The sequence below is a fragment of the Plodia interpunctella genome, chromosome 2, assembly GCF_027563975.2.
Source record: "Plodia interpunctella isolate USDA-ARS_2022_Savannah chromosome 2, ilPloInte3.2, whole genome shotgun sequence".
In the NCBI taxonomy this organism is placed as follows: domain Eukaryota; kingdom Metazoa; phylum Arthropoda; class Insecta; order Lepidoptera; family Pyralidae; genus Plodia; species Plodia interpunctella.
Window position 1 is genome coordinate 3,605,929 of NC_071295.1, and position 17,453 is coordinate 3,623,381.

General features: G+C 34.6%; 4 protein-coding genes across 4 annotated transcripts; 1 reads left to right on the forward strand and 3 right to left on the reverse strand.

Annotated features, from left to right (window-relative positions):
- Nucleotides 1–1,425: 1,425 nt before the first annotated feature.
- On the reverse strand, nt 1,426–2,372 carry LOC128677331 (fork head domain-containing protein FD4-like). The gene has a single exon (XM_053758085.2). The coding sequence runs from the start codon at nt 2,252–2,254 to the stop codon at nt 1,523–1,525; it is 732 nt and encodes a 243-aa protein (XP_053614060.1). The 5' UTR covers nt 2,255–2,372; the 3' UTR covers nt 1,426–1,522.
- Nucleotides 2,373–2,934: 562 nt separating this feature from the next.
- Nucleotides 2,935–6,924, reverse strand: wal (walrus). Its single transcript, XM_053756863.1, has 7 exons — nt 6,706–6,924; nt 6,480–6,620; nt 5,993–6,257; nt 5,084–5,299; nt 4,500–4,651; nt 4,191–4,301; nt 2,935–3,137 (listed from the first exon to the last, which is right to left on the reverse strand). Exons 1-7 carry the CDS (start codon nt 6,742–6,744, stop codon nt 3,072–3,074), a joined length of 990 nt encoding a protein of 329 aa, XP_053612838.1. The 5' UTR covers nt 6,745–6,924; the 3' UTR covers nt 2,935–3,071.
- An 818-nt stretch (nt 6,925–7,742) lies between these two features.
- pr (purple) lies at nt 7,743–9,557 on the forward strand. The gene is made up of 4 exons (XM_053756894.2): nt 7,743–7,973; nt 8,406–8,485; nt 8,744–8,889; nt 9,208–9,557. The coding sequence occupies exons 1-4, from the start codon at nt 7,909–7,911 to the stop codon at nt 9,412–9,414; spliced, it is 498 nt and encodes a 165-aa protein (XP_053612869.1). The 5' UTR covers nt 7,743–7,908; the 3' UTR covers nt 9,415–9,557.
- Nucleotides 9,558–10,095: 538 nt separating this feature from the next.
- bwa (brain washing) lies at nt 10,096–16,543 on the reverse strand. The gene is made up of 5 exons (XM_053756879.2): nt 16,160–16,543; nt 15,704–15,860; nt 15,282–15,381; nt 12,975–13,112; nt 10,096–12,279 (listed from the first exon to the last, which is right to left on the reverse strand). Exons 1-5 carry the CDS (start codon nt 16,250–16,252, stop codon nt 11,961–11,963), a joined length of 807 nt encoding a protein of 268 aa, XP_053612854.1. The 5' UTR covers nt 16,253–16,543; the 3' UTR covers nt 10,096–11,960.
- Nucleotides 16,544–17,453: the final 910 nt, after the last annotated feature.

Below are 17,453 nucleotides of genomic sequence, written 5' to 3' on the forward strand. Positions count from 1 at the left end.
AAATATTAACTCCCCGCGGCGTAACTCGTGTAATTGGTGACAGAAAATTAAATTTCTCGGTGATAGCACCCCAAAAGGTGTTCGCCCAGCAGCAGGCGCGCCCGGGGGCAAACGGCACTCAATTTAACCATTTCTCTATATTAATTACTAGAAGAGCGCTGGCCCGTTGCACATAAATAACAAAAAATGACGCGCATCTAGCATCTACCCCAAAACGGTCACGGCGACTGACTCCGCCGATTACATTACCCCTCCTCAAGCTTATACGAAGCAAGGGGGGCGATTTATCACCTTTTAAATTTTAAAATGGAGGATTAACTAGTGTAAAATCCATGTAAACGTTCCAAACGCACCTGCCTTTTGTTTGAGAGGTGGGGTTTGGATTTGCTATGCTTGATGCGAGTGCAATGCAAATTAAGAAATAGTTGCCTCATTTAATTATTTTTCCTTTTATATTGTAAATATAAAATATTACAAAAATAACATAACAAAAATATAAGAAAAAGAGATTTAGATCATAGGTAATGTACTTGTAATTTAATTTCAGTCCCCGAAGAAATGTCTGCCGATTTTGATCCTGTGATTGGTTGAAATTATTTTGTTGAATGCATCGAAATCGCGAATTTGAGACTATTCTTACTTATTTATTATTCTTTAGAAGGATCTAGAAGATGACTACATTTACTTATTTATTAAGTATTAATCAATATTATCTATAGTGACCTATTTATGTACAGAAATCCTTTTAACAGATAGGTTAGTTACGTATTGTGACGCAAAATATACCTAAGTCACTGAATCAGGAATTCAGGGTTCATACCTAGTTAGGTATGACTCATAGGTACTTACCAAGTCTATAAAAACGTTTTTAGTTCTACAACAAAGCGGCACGACGACAAGCTTGAACTTTTAGCCAACAAAATAGAAGAAGGTAAATGTTTTAATCTCATCTGTTATTGTTATGAATGATGGATTCGCTTCGGTTTCGTTCGTTGTCGCATTCACGACTGCAGAGTTCAATAGACAACTCTAGAGGCTTTATAACGTCATAAACTCGCCATAAGCATGACATTACAAACCAATTTGATAATTTTATATATATATATATTCTTATAATGTCACGTTTACGTCCGTGTACGAGTAGATGTAATATACCCCCTGCCTGCACTATTTTTCATCAATTATGATCGGTAAGTATTCGAAGGTTTTGGGTTCCTATGGTACCTATGTTATGTCAACGTGTACCTACTATAGCACTGAAATAACTCGTCAACGTATTAAGAAACATAAAAATATTGTTTTATTTCTGAATAAATAAAATGTAAAAAAAATCAACAATACAATGAGATGTTCTACTTAGGTAGTTTTGTACATAAGTTAATATGTCATTTACATTGTAAATTATTATTACCTAAGTAGTTACCTATTTACCTAATTGTATATAAGGAGACAATATTTTACATCTATTCTAAATTTATTATCTATCTCAATATTATGAAAAAATCCCTACCTTTCAACTTAGCTATCGCGGTTCTAAAAATGCTTGACGAATTTGATGATATACCTCAGGCAGACTAGAATTCAAGCCAAAAGGAACGTATCGAAACATGGCAACCTGGAGCGGCCACATTGCGGCCGCCACAGCCAGGGCCCCTGCTGGGTACGGAACCACCGACATATCACTCTCATCACCATTCTCATTGTCCTCGACCACGTGCTCACTACCTAGCAAACTGTCTATAGTAAAGGATTTCTTCTTCTTCTCGTCTTTTTTTACTAATGATAAGCAAGGAACTTCCACATCCAAAGATATCTCTGCCGATGTTGTTGGGATCCTATTGTTTTGATTCGCGAGAAATAAATAATTGATATTAGCTAACGCAGCCAGCTCTGTACTGAGATGGTCCTTCTCTTCCTTGTGCAGCTTGAACCTCTTGCGCCTGCGGAGCAGCGAGCCGTTCTCGAACATGTCGAAGGCCTGCGGATGCAAGGTCCAGTAGGCGCCCTTCCCGAGCCGGTCCGGCCGGCGCGGGACCTTCACGAAGCAGTCGTTGAAGGAGAGGTTGTGCCGCAGCGAGTTCTGCCAGCGCTGCGTGTTGCGCCGGTAGTACGGGAACCGGTCCGTGATGAACCGGTAGATCTCCGACAGCGGGAGCATGCGCTCCGGCGAGCTCCAGATCGCCATGGCTGTGAGCGATATGTAGGAGAATGGTGGTTTTTGGTCGCCGTTGAAATCGCGCGACGGTCGCGGCATGTTTTGTGCTTTGAGCGAGCGCCGCGGCCGCGGCAGGCGTGCCGGCGGGGCGGAGCGCCCGGGGACTCCGCCCCGCGCTCCCTCCGCCCGTCAGAATGATAACGAGATGCAACTCGACGAGTAAACCGCATCTCCTTGTGCTATCATTACTGCCGGCGTGATTGACTGCGTTGTTACCTCCTGTTGATTTTATGGTACACACACGCCTTATTATCTTCGCTCTAAGTAGGATAATAAGACTGCGTCTGGATGTAGAAACTATTGATAAATTAGTTCACTTAAAATTTTGAAATAATCACGTTTAAGTAATAATGTATGCTATTCGCTTATTATTAGAACACTTTGATTTACATATTAGGTATACATAATATTTTCGATAATTATTTATCACTTTCATATTATAAATATAGAACGATAATTAAGTATATCGAATTTATTTTATTTGCAATAAAATTAGATGTTACTAGCGCCATCTGTGAGACAGTAGCGAAACCAAAACGAATCTCAACTGTATCACCTATTTTATGCACACATCACGACGGTCCAACTTTGACGGATTATTATAAAAGCTCTCATACAAACTACGCAATGTTATATAATATGTGGTTTGAAATGTAATAATAAGGATATAGCAGTATACGTACGGAAAATAAGTAGGTAAATGATTATATTACAAGAAGTATATTACAATAACAGTTTATTTTTTTTTACAGTTTCACAAACATGATAAATAGTGTTCAACAGAGACACTTCAAAAATCACATCATACAAAATACATAATTTCAGATAAAGGACTATATCACTACTTCAAGGATATTCACAATTTCTGGGTAAGTTCTGGCACAGCCTTGAACAGATCAGCGACCAATCCATAGTCTGATACCTGAAAAAGAAATTAAAATACATATACGCAGCCATACTTATCAAAATCAAATCATTTATTCAGAAATTAGGCCTTCGCAGGCACTTTTTCACGTCATATTCTAAATCGGCTATCGGCAAATAGTTCACCAAACTTTGGCCGATTCGACGTTCATTGCTGGTTTTTGCTTTGCGATAAATAAAAGTTCTCATACAAACTACGCAATGTTCGTGCATTCGCGTCGGCATCTGAGTTCGGCGAGTAGTGTTGGCATAAAACCATAAACATAATGTATAAAAAGAATGATAATTATGAATATATAAAAGTGAAATATGGCCAAATCAAATAGCGGCTCAAAGCCGCGAGGGTTTCCGTATGGTCAGCATACGGAAACCCTCGCGGCTTCTTTCCAAACTTCAATTCGAAGATGCCACCCCATGATGATGATGATGGCCAAAACATCCTTACATATTATTAAGAACAAGCCTCCTGTCGCACGCGCTCCTGTTGCCCACGATAAACTCATAAACTACCGGACGGATTTTTCACCAATATGGTGATTCATGAGGAAGATTTAGGTGTATAATAAGGTATAAGTCAGTGGTTTTACCCGAGCGAAGCCGGGACGGAACGCTAGTTTTCACATAAGATTAAGTTTTAGCTTTATATGAATCAATTCTTTATATGAATCATCATCAAATTAAAATTGCATGTATAGCATGGGAAATAGTACCGAAAATTATATTACATGCAAAAGTGTTACATACACTTTGGCAATTTTAGTAGTATATTTCTGTAGACTACTAAAAAAACTTCGAATTGTATAGATAATATCTAATTGTATTGTTTGAAGAATACGTTCATGTCATTTATCCATAATACTACTTATTTTCGGGTAAGTGTTACACAACTGTTGATAGATAACGAATTGATAAGCATTATTTACTTTGAACTCCCTGGACGTGTGCTGATAATCGCGGCGAAAATGTTTGTATAAATGTATGAAATTAGTTCGTTTATATAGATATATATGTTTCAAAATTTATTTCTTTAGTTTTTATTCAGTAAAAATACCTGGAAAATTGGAGCTTCAGGGTCTTTGTTAATGGCAACAATCGTCTTGGAGTCCTTCATGCCGGCCAAATGCTGGATCGCGCCGCTGATGCCGACAGCGATGTATAGGTCCTTTAATTAATTGATCAGTAGAGTATATTATTTTTGCTTTTCCATCTTAATGCTAAGCATTGACTGGGTTATAAAATAGACAAGGAAATAATAGATATTATGAATGCTGACGTAACATTCTGCAAAAAAAAAAATTAATTGAACGATTAGTCGCCATGTTTCTCTTGGACTAGGAATGTTGATGTATAAAGTACTCACAGGAGCAACAATCTTGCCAGTCTGTCCGATCTGCAGGTCGTTGGGCACGAAGCCAGCGTCCACGGCGGCGCGGGACGCGCCCACCGCCGCGTTCAGCTTGTCGGCTAGATCATACAACAACTTGAAGTTGTCGCCGGACTTCAGACCACGACCTATGGAATCATTTTTTAATAACTTTATTTTGGAGACAAATCAGGAAAAAGTAGGAAAGATGTAGTAGGAAGAAACCGAGAAAATGCTAGGATGAGAAAGAAATTTTGGAGACAAATTATTTCACTCTCAACATTGAATTGGATTAATTATATATGTCTATGATACATGGTTGAGACTAAATAGCACGAAAGCAGACCCTGGGATCTGATGCTTAATCAGCTGTTAAGAAAGAAACCAAGAAAACAATCAGAGTAGAGAAAGAGATTATTTATGAAACATAAGGGCTCTCACAGTCAATGGTTGCATAACCATGCCATACTTATTTATTCCTGGTTGGGCGGGTGATCCGTCCTCCCATTTCACCCAAGTCCTCTCATCTGGGTCCTTTTCACCCAATGCCATGCTTATAAATATACAATAAAATATCTTACCACCAGAAACAATATTCTTGGCACTAGTCAATTCTGGCCTATCAGACTTTGTGATCTCCTGCGACAGCCACTCCACAAGGTCGGTTTTGTAGTCACCCTCCGGGGCCTTCTCTACAGCTGCAGAGCCGCCCTCTAGAGGTTCCGGAGCAAAGGCTGTGCCTCGAACTGTGATTACTTTGACAGGGTCTTTAGCTTCCAATGTGAGTATGGCATTTCCTAAAATGAAAAGTACAACATATATACTATACTATTCATAATAACGAATGACCAAATGGCCTATTCCATACATACATGGCACATTAGCAGATAATTTTTTTACAGTTTATTATGAATAGCAAATACCAAATAAGTGAGCAAAATCAGGAACAAACATTATCTAGTTTTTTTTTAAGTTTCATAGCTCCATCGTTCCCTAAACAATTATTTTGCCAACATCAAGGTTGAGATTGACACAGAAAATAATATGTTAAAATATCAATATTGAAACATGGGTCAGTGTGTGACCTAAAATATAAGCGTATATAAATATATTAAACATACATATGGACATATAAGGAAGAGTAAATAAAAATTATAAGTGGATATTATTATTTTGTATAAATTTTGCCCATATAATTATAAGAAAACTAATGTTAATAGAAATTGCATATTTACAGGTCTTTTAATTCAAACCAAATCAATGATATATAAAAAGTTCACAAATCAGCAGTTGGCATATTTTGGCAGTCAAGTGTTACTATGTGGTAAAATAAAGAATACCAACATGAAGAACAGAATTTAAAAAAAAATAGTTTTCAAAAGAAGGCTTAGGGCTGCAAATAGAACACCAGAGGGCCACTGCAAGCTGTGGGCTATGAGTTGCCAACTGCTGTCATAAATTAATTAGTAAAGATTAAAATATATGTGCACCTGCATAAACGGTCCTCACAAATGTATTTGCATCTTTAACACCAATGATGTCAGAAATTGGCGAAACATCCAGCTTAGCCGCCACCCTCGGCAACACAGCTTTACCCAAAGCAGACGCTGGGGCCACAATATGTGTGAAATTGAACTGCTTTTGAGTTGCGAGGATGAGAGGTGTTAGAGACTCCGCTGTGAAACCTTTGAAGGCATCACCCTCAGCCACCAGAACTTTGGAAATGCCACCAGCTTTAGCTACTGCTTCTGCTGCCTAAAAAAAAATTAATTTATTAGTTTTAAATTTTTTTTTCATAAAAATCGTAACCACTTAGGTCTCAAATTAGAAAGAGAAGAAATGATCAATTTGAATTTGTCAATATTTATGTGTGATCATTTTGCTTTTTAGCTTGACCTTCATACAATATTTTTCCACGAAAAATATGTAGATAAAGATAAGCATGACTATTTCTTAGAAGACAACCGAATTACTTACAGGACCACATTTGGTACCAGCAACAAGAACAGAAATATCACCACCGATTTTCTTCGCTGCATTTAAGGTATTCTGTGTTATAGGTAGAAGAGTTTCATTATTGTGTTCAGCTATAACGAGGGTGCTTTGCAGTCTTCGCAACTGAAAAAAATAAAAGTTTTATCAGGCCAAATAAACTTTGAACTCGGGAATAGGTATAATTATTTTCAAAGTATGATTAAATTACCTGGGAAGACAAAAGTTGCCTACTGTGCGATGAAAACATGTTAAGTAAGTTTAAATTTTAACTTAACTTTTAATTTTAATTTATTAAGACTATTTACAATTTATAAAAAGAAATGGGTTACAAAGTCCACCACTTTACATCTACAAAAAGAAGTCATCAATCAAATCAGTTCAACTGACAGCCTACCAAGTCACTTTAGCCCTCACTCACTTATGATTTCATTCAGTTGGTATAGTGTTGCCATGGCATGAGCGAGCCATTTAGCCCGGCCGCGTACGTCCGGTTCCTTCCTTTTTCCGGCGGAAAATAAGAAACCTGTACGGCGATGTGATTCGGAAACCTACCTACCGTGTTCTTCATAAAAAAGTTAAAACATACTCTAAGCTAAAATATGTTTAGTCTCTTTCTGTCAATTTCAAATATTATAAAATGCGACAGTGACAAAACATAGTTTAGCTTAGAGTATATTTTTTTTTTCCGAATAATGTATGCGACCGCGCTATATCTTAGCTGACTTAGTAGTGACTGAAACTTCCACGGGAACTTTCGATTCGACCATTTTAGTAGTGACTGAAACTTCCACGGGAACTTTCGATTCGACCATTTTAGTACATTCTCGAGAATAGGGAGTATTACTGCACATTTATCCCGTCAGAGTCAGCACAGCACTGTATGTAAGGTACACTAAAGCTTTGCCGTAGCATATTCGGGTGCCGATATATTGGGGAAAATAGTTTTTCATATGATAAAAATACTTCGAAAACTATGGGAAAACTATGCGAAAATTTTCGAGTCAGAAAATGATCCAAAAGAAGTTCGGAACACTTCACACGTGAAGACATTAAAATATGAAATTCATACAGGTAAGATCTTCAGTCAAAATAAAGTTTATAAATATCAGTTTACGACCACAGTTACCAAATTCAGGATAATCCACTAAATCCTTTTTCGAAGGTATTTCTGGTCGTAGGTACTCCGTAGTACTTTTAAATCCATGTTTGACATATTTAAATAACATTCATAGAAGGTACCTTTTGTCATTGTCACTTCTGTCGAAAACGGCCGAAAAAGCAAGCCAAGTCCGCAAATCTCTCACATTCTCCGAACAATTATTAGGTACCTAAATCAATCAAACAAACCAAATCATTATCTCGCGACACACTATCAACTACACTATTAACGAATTAATTTATTATATAAAATATGGCTCTTCCTATAGTTTCTATTACTAGGCGTGAAACATTTAGCTCCTGTCACAGATTGCACAGGTAAATTTTCTATCCTATTTATATTCTATTCGACTATACTAACTAGGTAGGAGGTACCTTATTATATACGGTTTCCAGTTTCTAAAATATTAAAAATTAAATTAGATTTAAAATTTACGGTTATTTACGGTTCTTGACTAAATTATCTTTTATTATATATACATTTTAACACTGTAGAATTCGACACCAATTAGGTAAATCTGGTTTTTACATTTTCTTACAGTTAGTTGAATTGTAAGGTTATCTAAAGTCTTAGATTAGTAGTTATATTATCAACATTGTTATTAATTGATTTCTCTTTGTCCATTCACTGGACACTTTAGTTTAAATATAAATAAATTATTCATTTATGATATAATAAAGTACTAAAACCTTGTACCTATACCTAGGCTATAGGTACATGTAAGTTTAATAAATGTATTTATTTTACAGTCCCTTTTTGAGTGATGAAGACAATAAAAAATTGTATGGAAAATGCAACAATCCAAATGGTCATGGGCATAACTATGTTGGTAAGTTATTTAAAAAGATAACTGATATTATAATAGGGATTTAAGATAATTTGTAAAATTAATGACATAGGTACAAAGGAGCATGTGAGTCTGGAGCAGGCTAAAAAGGCCCTGAAATTTTAAAAAATCTTCTTCGATTCATTTGAAGCTTTAAAGTAGAGAAGAGGCTAAAATAGCATAACACAATGCAATTTTCTTTGCAGTTAACTCTATTAGTTGCTACCTATTTAACAAACCCTTGTGAAACCTTTGTTGCAGTTTTAGTGACAGTAAAAGGGCCAGTAGATGCCCATACTGGCATGGTGATGAATGTACATGATCTGAAGCAGTACATGCAGCAGGCAATCATGGAGCCACTGGACCATAAAAACTTAGATCAGGATGTTCCATACTTCAAAGCAGTTGTAATTATTATTGTTTTCAGATTTTTTAAATTTATTCTTAAGTCAATCAGTTTTCTCTATTAAAAGTATTGCACAACGATTGGATATGTTGTGTGTTTATTGAATTAACCATTAAAACAAATAGCATGATACCTATTAGACTTAGTAAATAAACCATGACAAGCATTAAGAGATACCTACTCCCATTAAATATTGTTTATAATTGAATAAATAATGCCTGCACACTGTCAAGCATCTATCAACACTAATGCCTAAAATAATATTAAATTTAATAAATGCGAAATTTTTCATTCAGTGTTAATCCTATTATTATTTCAGGTAAGTACAACTGAGAATCTGGCTATATTCATATGGGACCAACTTCAGAAAGTTATGGAAAAACCACAGCTGTTACATGAAGTTAAGATACTGGAGACTGAGAAAAACCATGTAGTCTACAGAGGGGGCAGCACTTATCCTAGAAAGAAGCCTGATAACTCTAGCCTTCACCCAAACAACTGCAATGTCTCCTCAGACTCCGACTGAATTATAAATCAGGTTATTTTGATATATGGAAGTTTTTTCTATTTTTTTAAATATTGTTACTGTTAATGTTAATATTCCATTAGTATGTAAGAGCAAATATATATTTTAAGCTTATTTGTATTAAAGCAGTCCACAAAAAAAAACTTATTTATTAAAGCATTTTTGTAGAACTTATACAGACCATAAAAAATTACTTGAAATCTAGTTATATAAAATTAATTTATTATGAACTAGCTTTAGCCAGCAGCTTCGCCCTATTTTTATTATTCTTGATATTTCGGGATCGCACATTACGCAAAAACTACTGGATGGAATTTGATGCGGTTTTTACAGTTTTATAGGTTTCATCGCGACATAAGCAACATGTCACGATGAAACCTATAGAACAAACAGATTGACAAAAATTCTAAATAAAATTGTTTGCTTCTATTATAAGTCATAAAGTCCTCCTTATTATTCTTTATATCTCCTACGTACAGATATATAGCCCTTTTACAGTTTTATTGTATAGATATCAATTCACGTAAATCAAACGACAATACATTTATTTACCCATTTATATAATATCACCATTCATTAAAAAAAAATACATAAATAAACTAAGTATTAATTCTAAGTTAAACTACGTAAAATTATTTTATACTTACTGAATTATCAAAGATAGGTGAGTGAGACAAGTAATTTTTATCATATAAATTTATTTGAAATATAATTTTTAAAACATCGAATTTTTATACATCAACATTAACACTCCCAAACTGAAGTTTTCAAAACGCGCAGAGTTTTAAATCAAATAAAACTTGGCCTTTGATTCAATAACTATAAAGGTCATACACTGGATATACAAAAATATGTGGTTACAAATATATTTTATAAAAGATCGCCATTCAAATAACAACAAATATACAGACAGACCCATATATCAGATTAAATACTTACTGTCTTGGCACAAAGTGTCCTTTTCTCATAATGTCCTTTTCGCATAATGTCCTTTTCTCATAATGTCCTTTTCTCATAATGTCCTTTTATCATAATGTCCTTTTCTCATAATGTCCTTTTCTCATAATGTCCTTTTCTCATAATGTCCTTTACTCATAATGTCCTTTTCTCATAATGTCCTTTTCTCATAATGTCCTTTTCTCATAATGTCCTTTTCTCATAATGTCCTTTTCTCATAATGTCCTTTTCTCATAATGTCCTTATGTGTTTTTAATGATTATTTAGATAAGTAACTGATTAAAACAGTTTTTTTTATTACATTTTAAGGACAGTTTGAGAAAAGGACATTGTAAGAAAAGGACATTTTGCGCCAAGACAAACTGGCCTCATGTGCCCTGATTGTAAACTCAGTGGAAACCACAATATAATCTGACGTGTGGTTTTAGATGTAATCGGAGCTAGTATTATGCACAAGTGACACCAATTATTTAAAAATAACAACTTTAAATACTGACATCAAAATTGTCCAGTAAGGCTTACTCAATCTAATTATTCATATAAACTAAAGCATAAACCTAATACAAGACGACTTTATAAAGTACACAATTTTACCTTCTTCCTACCTAAGAAAGTGGGCACATACCAAAGCGGATGACGTTCAAATATAAAATCTCAAAAGTGATATACTAATCACGTGAAAAAATGAGCCGGTAGCGTAAAGATTCCGAGTCAGTAAGTGTGGCCCATTCTTTATTGATCATTCACATCTCACAAATTTTCACACATCACAATAATCTTAGTATAAACATCGAGATTGCTTTAAAAGCTAATTGTACAAAAATACGTTTTATAAATATATTTTGGTTATTGCACTCAATATACATTTTTAGAAAGGAGAAGGCTCAGCAATGAGTCACCCCATTCCTACTTAGGCTGGTAAAAAATTTGCTTTTCCTATCGGTAAAATAAACGGTATAAATTAATGACAACACTGTACTCGTAAACATTTACTTTTATACTTCTATATATATACTTTACGGTTAAACCCCGAAGTGCGGTTATACATAGGTGTTAACAGCTAAACCTAGGTCTATCCAACGATAAGCACCCAGGTGTAACCAACTGAGAACGGCTGCACCTAGATCACTTCGGGGTTTAGACGTAACATATATATAAATTAGCTAAGATATATCTGTAATAATTTTGAAAATCCATGTTTTTTTGTACATACGAAGTTCCTTATAAATGCTAAGTAGCAGAATTCACACAACCATTAAAATCTATTCTCCCAAAATCAATCATCCTTCAAAATATCACATTATCTAATACCCAAACGTTCATTTGATTTGATATTCATAAACTAAGTAATTGACTAATTACTAATCAAAATAATCATAAAAATAAATATACTTCCAATAACACATTGCCTTATCAAATTTAAAAGCTTTACAATTTCAAATTGCGATATAATACAAACAATAAAAGTGGTTGAAAAAATAATACTATAACCTACATCACAGATTGGCACTATACATTTTTTCCACAATATCCACTTATATACTTAATTTGTTAATAAAGACGTCAGTGATTTCATATCATATACGTACTTATATGGCCATGTCATATTTAAGACAAGGGTGTTTCACAGTGACATACGGAATTCCAAACTCGAAGTGGTTCCTTGGCCAGTATCTGAGCTGTGGTTTTTGCTCCGGCCTTTCGTCTAGGACATTAAAGTATGCGCACAGAACTACGGCGGTGTAGCTAGCGATGAAGATGAGAATGTGCCAGACTCCGTGCATGTATGGGAAGTCTATGGAGAGCCAGGCGTCGCAGAAGAGCCGGTCGAGCACCCAACAGAACATAGCTAGCAAAGACACAGCCACGCAACGCAGCCCTAGACGGTAAACGCGAGGACAATTTGATCTGAAATTAAAGCTTAGGTAAGTTTTACTACCAACCCTATTCAATGGCCTAGGATTCACATTCCACAAGTTGGTGGATCAAGGGTCTGGGTTGCTTAGACCTTTGATCTAATAGCAGTAAATTATTTACGTGGCCAGTTCTAAAAATTCAGTGTCGTGGTATAGTACCTATATAGTGCAGTGTAAGTCAGTTTGTCATGTTTGTTTTCGATTCAAAACTTTACTTTTTAAACACCTGTGTTATTTTAAATATTATGTAAACACAAATCAATGCATAACTCTGGCATAACACAAATAAGCCATTGTCAAGCTACATTGTAAATTAGTGTCCCTTTCTTTGGTTTCATTTTAAACCAAACCTAGCGTTGTGATTTTGTATGTTGTATAACCCAAAGGCCTCAATTAGCATGAATTTTAAAAATGGCACTTAAAAACAAATTTTAGGCGACAGGATGTCGCAGTTAAAGCTAATAAAAATATCGGGTGTTATTTAAATGGTCAGCAAAGTATTCGTATTTTGGCCAGCAAAAAAAATCTATTTGGTTAGCCAAAGTATGTAATTGGTCAGCAAGTTATGGTCAACAAATAATTCTAAAATGGTTTGCAATATATACCATTTTTAAAAGCATTATTATTTTCTTTGCTTACCTAATTTTAAAATGGCTGACCAAATAATTATTCCCCAAAAATATGTACCTGCTTAATTCCTTATATAAGAAGCCAATAGCTGGCAGTGCCATGATCATGAGAGCAAAGGCGTTGGCGGCCGGAGCCATGACGAGGAACCCTGTTGACACCAACGAAAACACGCAGGAGTAGTATGTTAGTTTCTTCCTGGAAATAAATATATAATGTTTCGTAATTGTAATAGATATACCCGTCTGGCTTGGCCGCTTCCGCTTGGTCCTGTCTAGCTGAACGGGAATACCCAATCAGTGATGTCGTCAAGGCTTATATGTGAGCCAAATAATTATCGGACAATACAGGATAGACCGTGCGAAGTGGGGGAGAAAAGTAGGAAACTCGGACCCTGGGCTCCGACGCACTTTGACGGACGAAGTAATATGGACAACTCAGATGAGAAAGAAAGAGATCGTGAAAAAAAGATTCAGTTAGGTCGTCCAGTAAATAACAATACATAAGTTTAGCTCGTTGATAAGTCTAAAATTAGTTAATTTTTTATACCTACATGATTTGGTTCTAATATCAAAGTTCTAATATCTTGATATTAGAACTTTGATACTTAGATATGATATTGGCCCTTTATCAATAAGCTGTTATCCATCCCAACAAACCAATGCTTAGTTGGGATTTATTGTATTTTTTCTAGGTCTTGTGAAATGTTTGTAACCCAATTAATGCTATTTTCGATATGGACTTTTTATGCGCACAATGTTATTGCAAATAAATTTAAGTAGGTAAGTATTTTATCATGCAATAAAAAGTTGTTTTTGTGTTTTATAAGTTGGTACACTGGACCGGTGGTCAAGTTACGCTCCATGGATCTTTATGCGGCGGTAATAGCTACGAATTTGTAATGAATTTGCGTACCTTGATGTGCTGTCGACTGTACATCATTATTTATTACCTGAATTTATTATCTCAATCAACGGACTTTATTCAATTTGTTATTTAGTTGCCCCCCCTTTTAAATAGTAAGTAGCACCGCCGGGTATCTTTTCTTCCTTAGCCGGAGAATTTTTATACAGGAATCTACTTTACCTAGATAGGTAGGTACTTCTTTTTCTTATTCAACAACCTACTTACCTGAAATTGTTGTATGCAAATGATGTTTGTCGTCAATTGTAGTAATGTCACATTGTCACATACAATTATGTGGGCGAATTTAAAGATTTTTCATTGATATTTGATAATTTTCCATGAATACCTAATTATATTAACCTAATTATACCTATGATATTAATCTTTAAAAAATATATCTTTCGTTATTTCAGTATTGAAATATCTTAGGTCAGAGAAAAAATATTTAAAGTATTTACCTACTTTTCTTTAGGTATTCTAATTGAAAAACAAATATCCAAAGATTTTGTGACGTAAAGACAGAGGCGATGTGTAAAGGAGAGCTGGCCTAAACGGCCATTGTTGTATGGTTGTAATCGTGAAACTAGAGCATGTATAAGAATGTTGTAATTACGAATTAGCAAATACCACGTTAGCACAATTAACTCTATTGCTAATCCATAGTTAGCAGTAATGATCATAACTACAATCAAGGTCGAATAAAACAAAGAGTGTGTTACTACTCTTGTTATAGCAATCGAGATGTGTTTGTAACCAGGAATAGTGGGCTTTGATAAGATAACAATGCGGCTATTGAAAAAGAAGGTGAACTCATCACTTCACAGTTCTTTTATTCGTGGCGAAAAAGGAAGTACCTAGTTACTTTACATAGTTGGCTATACATTTAAAGTCTTTAAATTGAATCGATAAGTTTGGCAGCAGATAGGAGATGACTTTGCCCAATATTGGGACTCAAAATTGGTTTTAAAAAAATAATGCCTGCATATTCGTAGCACTAAAATATTTTTTGATAAAAATGTCATTTTTGACACATTTTATTATTGACATCAGATATATATTGCATTCAATTCAATGTGTGACAAAAAATTCATATCCATGCAATAAACTGTTGAGGAGTTCCCACGTCTGGAGCCATTCCTGGGTGTACCATCAGGTCATGCTCATAAAATAATGCATAATAATTATTTAATAATGCATTGTCATCCAAACTAAATGTGTGTACAAAATTTCAGCTCAATCGGTTGAAGGTATCTGCTTCAAAATTGAGTTGCAATATTCCACCCAAATAGATATAGGTACATAAATAGTTACATTGCAAGTTAAATGAAAACTTGTAATGATAGGATGCTAACCAAGAAAATTCTTTAGTAGTTCTAAACTAAGTACCTACCCATATAATATTCAGAAATCGTTAGGAGGGCAGTATTTTATTATCATTTAAAAAATACATTAAATTCTTACCTGTTTCCATTCAGGAACTTAGGAAAGTATCTTTTCGGGAAGAACATCGTAAATGCCGCCATAAATAGCCACAATATAGCAAGCTCATCAAGCAATTGACCTGAAAATAAAAACCAAAAACTCTGATTTTTTTTTCATTTATAGTACCTAGAGTAGACAAATACTGGCTATTCTGTTTGGCTATGAAATAGCATTAGAAGTGCTAACTAATGAATACTATAAATTTAACAAAAGATTATACAAGTGCTACAGTACTTCCATAATACTTATACAAAAAATGGAAACAGTTATTATAGTGTGATTTCAATAAAACATAGGCAATACATCACTTGAATATTTCTTTAGCTTATAAAATTTTAATTTTCTGCACAATCAACAAGCATAATAATGATGTAATGTAAATACATATAAATGGACTTTACCAACTAGACTCAAAGTTGCGTGGAAGTATGCGGAGCTGAGTCCGACCACCATCAACATCACCCACAGGACATTGATGCCAGGATTCACAAATCTAGCATACTCTTGGAACAGATGAATTAAGACCGGCGGGAACAAGAAAAATAGAACATTGCTGACCTGTAAATTATTTTCTTAGAATTATTATATGCTTGAATGCTGATATTAAGGTGTTTGAGTAATTTTGTATGGAGCTGTGTCGTAATTTTTTTTTGTGACAATAACTTTATAAAACTAAAATTTTGCAAATATGAGTTACAAAATTTAAGCTAGCCCATTTAATTACAAAATATTTAATTAGAATACTACACAATAATTGATTGTGTACCGACAATGTTCTACACAGATACTAGGTAGGTACCTAGTTTTCAAATCTTTTTTAATAATGTTTACTGTAAATTATTTAGAAAAAAACTTACGGTGTTTACAAATTCAGCTATCACTGGAGATATAGAGTAGTTGGATTCGCACCAATCCACAGGAGAGCTGCCGCGCTCTAAGTGAGCCCACATTTTAATTTCAAAACCTTTGTTTACAAGTTAAATTTAAAAAATTTAAACAAAGAAACACTGCCACGTACAATATTACGCACTCCTAATTATTATTTTGATGACGATGTTAAAACAAAAGTTAATTTAAAACTTTCGGTTTAAAACCGAATTTATCAATAAATAATTTAATATTTCATTTCATTTGGAAATAAATTATTGCTAATTGTAACGTCTTGTAAACACGGTTCGTGCACGTGCGTAGTTCGAAGTGAAACAAAGTGAAATGAATGCCAAAACAAACAACGTTAAAAAAATAGGCAATGAATGAGATACAAGAGATGTCAATGCAAAAGATGCGAGTAAAGTCAAAAGTCAAAAAAATGTCAATGACAGTTTGTCGGACGTCAGCTACGTTCATTCAATGAACATTCTGTCAAATCATGGAATTGGTAGGTACCTTCTTAAATACATGTGTCAAATTCAAACGAAGAATGAAAAAACCCTACACACGTTGTCGTTGCAACCCATGGATTTAATAGTAATTCGTACGCAGTACCTACTAATTCAATGATAAAAACATGTTTAAATCTGTGGTTGCAACTGAGGGGGATGCAGCAAAGGATACCTTTATGATTTTCTTCCCGCGCACGGGGCTTTTTCATTGATCAATATAGAAAACTTTTTCATAGAACAGCCGTTGCAAGCTATGCGATAATGTGGCTCATTAAGTACTGCTAAATGTAATGGAGTACCCATCATGGAATTAGTAGATACTCCGTACTTACTAAATCCATGGTACCCATAACTATATACTTATTAAAAAGAAATGCCTCAGATCCTAAATCTACCTTCCGATTTAGACATATTTCTCCTGAAGAATTATTATCTGCTTACAAAGCACTCAACATGAAAAATACCGAGGATCTGTGGTGTATATCTGTCTTAGTGCTTAGCACTATTATTGATCTGAGTGTTCCCCACTTAACTATAATATTCAATAATTGTATCGCAGATGCAGATGGAGTTTTCCCTGACCTCATGAAAATCAGCAAAATTATACCTCTTTTCAAACAGGGCGCTAAAAACGATCCCACTAATTACAGACCCATTTCTATACTACCTGCATTAAGTAAAATTTTTGAAAAGTTAATTTTAACTCAATTAGTTTCTTATTTTAACATAAACAAAATATTACACAATAGTCAATTCGGTTTCACTAAAG

Coding starts and splice junctions, on each gene's coding strand:
- bwa (XM_053756879.2), bottom strand. CDS start 16,252: ATGTGGGCTCACTTAGAGCGCGGCAGCTCTCCTGTGGATTGGTGCGAA. Junction 15,861..16,159: donor TAGCTGAATTTGTAAACACC/GTAAGTTTTTTT, acceptor AATAATTTACAG/GTCAGCAATGTTCTATTTTT. Junction 12,280..12,974: donor TTATATAAGGAATTAAGCAG/GTACATATTTTT, acceptor CTTTAATTTCAG/ATCAAATTGTCCTCGCGTTT.
- pr (XM_053756894.2), top strand. CDS start 7,909: ATGGCTCTTCCTATAGTTTCTATTACTAGGCGTGAAACATTTAGCTCC. Junction 7,974..8,405: donor TCCTGTCACAGATTGCACAG/GTAAATTTTCTA, acceptor TTTATTTTACAG/TCCCTTTTTGAGTGATGAAG. Junction 8,486..8,743: donor TCATGGGCATAACTATGTTG/GTAAGTTATTTA, acceptor CCTTTGTTGCAG/TTTTAGTGACAGTAAAAGGG.
- wal (XM_053756863.1), bottom strand. CDS start 6,744: ATGTTTTCATCGCACAGTAGGCAACTTTTGTCTTCCCAG. Junction 4,652..5,083: donor CAAGAATATTGTTTCTGGTG/GTAAGATATTTT, acceptor ATGATTCCATAG/GTCGTGGTCTGAAGTCCGGC. Junction 4,302..4,499: donor CTGGCAAGATTGTTGCTCCT/GTGAGTACTTTA, acceptor AATTAATTAAAG/GACCTATACATCGCTGTCGG.
- LOC128677331 (XM_053758085.2), bottom strand. CDS start 2,254: ATGCCGCGACCGTCGCGCGATTTCAACGGCGACCAAAAACCACCATTC.